The 2,421-nt window shown below is 40.7% G+C and overlaps 1 protein-coding gene across 1 annotated transcript; it reads right to left on the bottom strand.

Moving 5' to 3' along the window:
• Positions 1–501: 501 nt before the first annotated feature.
• On the bottom strand, positions 502–1,479 carry LOC129149279 (olfactory receptor 7A17-like). Its single transcript, XM_054716855.1, has one exon. It carries the CDS (start codon positions 1,475–1,477, stop codon positions 530–532), a length of 948 nt encoding a protein of 315 aa, XP_054572830.1. The 5' UTR covers positions 1,478–1,479; the 3' UTR covers positions 502–529.
• Positions 1,480–2,421: the final 942 nt, after the last annotated feature.

Below are 2,421 nucleotides of genomic sequence, written 5' to 3' on the forward strand. Positions count from 1 at the left end.
CCCCATAGCTCCCCTCCACCTGGTTCCCACCCCACCTCAGGCCCTTGACACCCTATTGTATGTGTCCATAGGTACTGCATACATGCATATTTATGGGTTGAGGCTCAAGCACCGAGCAACACCAGTGGGGTTCATTAATTGTAGTTTTTTTCCCCATAGGAAAATCATTCAGGATGATTCTTTTAGTTACAAAAATTATTTGATGCAATATAATGTATGTCATTTGAGAAAAATTATTCTAAAAAAAAATCCATGTTGTCCATTAGGTAAATGGGATTTTCTAAATATCTGATCCATAAGGAAATAAATTTTGGAAAGTAGGAAAACAGCAAAGAGATAAGTTGTTGGATATCTGAGAGAGCAGAAAACTTAATTGAGTTACATAAACTGAATAGAGAAGATGAGGTCAGAGAAATAGAAATTCAAAGAAATCAATGGAAAAAGCAAGTTCTACTTTCATCGTAGAAAAGTAATCACAGTATCTGACTCTGAGCCTTTGACTTCTGCCATCATGGGCACACCTTCAGTATTAGGACAACTGCCAGTTTGTAGTTTCCTTCACAAAGAATGCTTTCAGAGCCTGTTTAATGTCCTTGTTCCTGAGACTATAGATGAAGGGGTTCAACATGGGTGTGACCACAGAATATATCACCGAGGCTGTTGCACTTGAGTGTCCATTGTGGGTAGCAGCAGAGCTGAGGTACACTCCTAGGATTGTACAATAAAATAAGAAGACAACTGAGAGGTGAGACGCACAAGCAGAAAATGCTTTATACTTCCCTTGAGCAGATGACATTCCATGTATGCAGGACACTATTTTAGAATATGAGTAAAGAATCCCAACAAAAGGACCACCACCAAGCAGAAGAGCTGAAAAATAAGTCACCATGTTATTTAGAAATGTGTCAGAACAGGCAAGTTTGATCATCTGATTGAGTTCACAGAAGAAGTGAGGGATTTCCACATCCATGCAGAAGGACAGTCGTAATGTCACTAAGCATTGTAGCAAGGAATTCAGGACACTCATGATCCAGCATATCAGTACCAGCAGTCCACAGAGCCGAGAGTTCATGATGACAGTGTAGTGCAGGGGGTGGCAGATGGCCACAAACCGGTCATAGGCCATCACAGTCAAGAGGAAAATATCCAACCCAACAAAATGTATATAAAAATACATCTGGGTGATGCAGCCTGCATAGGTGATGGCTTTGCTCTGTGTCTGGATGTTCACCAGCATCTTTGGGACGGTGGTGGAGGTGAAACAGATGTCTACCAAGGACAGGTTGGAGAGGAAGAAGTACATGGGTGTGTGGAGGTGGGAGTCTGAACTGACGGCCAGGATGATGAGCAGGTTTCCAAATACAGTGATCATGTACATGGACAGGAAAAGTCCAAATATGAGGGGCTGCAGTTCTGGTTTCTCTGAAAATCCCAGAAGAACAAACTCTGAAATTTGTGTAAAATTCACAGGTTCCATGTGGTGGAGTTGACTATCAGGAAAGACAAAAGTAACATCACTGATTTTCACTAAAATGTGACAATTTATATTTTGCAGGTTAGACATTACTTTTAAATTTTTTATAGTCCCCTTTAGGGGCTATCCAGTGCCATCCATAATATGGAATATTTGTCCCAATCACCTATGTATCTGAGGGGTTCACGTATTCTAAAGTTTTAATGAGAATTTCTTCATGTTTCTCAGGAATACAAATTGAGTGCTGACTATGTTTTAGGCACCGTCCAGGTTGTGAGAACAAAAGTATCTACAGTCCAATGAGGGAGAAAGAATGTGGAAGCAAGTAATAAAATACTAAATTACTTTAGCTGTTGGCAGTGGTATGAAGAAAAGGAAAGCACATCTAAAAGAGACAATGAATAGGGAGTTCTGTTTTTCATGGGTTTGTAGGTAGGTCTGCAAATAAGGTGACATTTGAACAGAGACCTCAAATAAGTGAAAAGGGGAATGTTCTGTGATGTTCTAAATTTAATACACTGGGGCTAGAGAGTTTGAGAAAAACAATAGTAGTCAACCAGCTAAAAGCTGTGGCCCACTTACAAAAGACTACTCACGTTCCTGAATGTATGTTGGAACTTGAATCAACTTCTGTAGAGAGCATTAGATGCCCCTGCATCCTGCATGCCCATGAGCTTTCAGGACTGCTGCCTGTAACCAATCAAAGTAGTAAATATTCTTCCTTAGTACCTATTCAAGACCTGCCCCCACTTTACCTGAACCCACCCCACCCAGGATCCGTAGCCAATGTAAGTCGTTTCAAAAGAGCTTACATGTTTCTTTCCTAAAACATGAAGTATAAGAGCCAGTAAACTCTAGGACAAGGACATGTCTTTTGTACTTCACTCTGCTGCTGGTGGTTTAAACTTTATGCCCCAACACTTTTCTTGGCTGGCATTTGGCTCAAA

Source organism: Eptesicus fuscus, chromosome 6 (genome assembly GCF_027574615.1).
Source record: "Eptesicus fuscus isolate TK198812 chromosome 6, DD_ASM_mEF_20220401, whole genome shotgun sequence".
NCBI classification, from domain to species: Eukaryota; Metazoa; Chordata; class Mammalia; order Chiroptera; family Vespertilionidae; genus Eptesicus; species Eptesicus fuscus.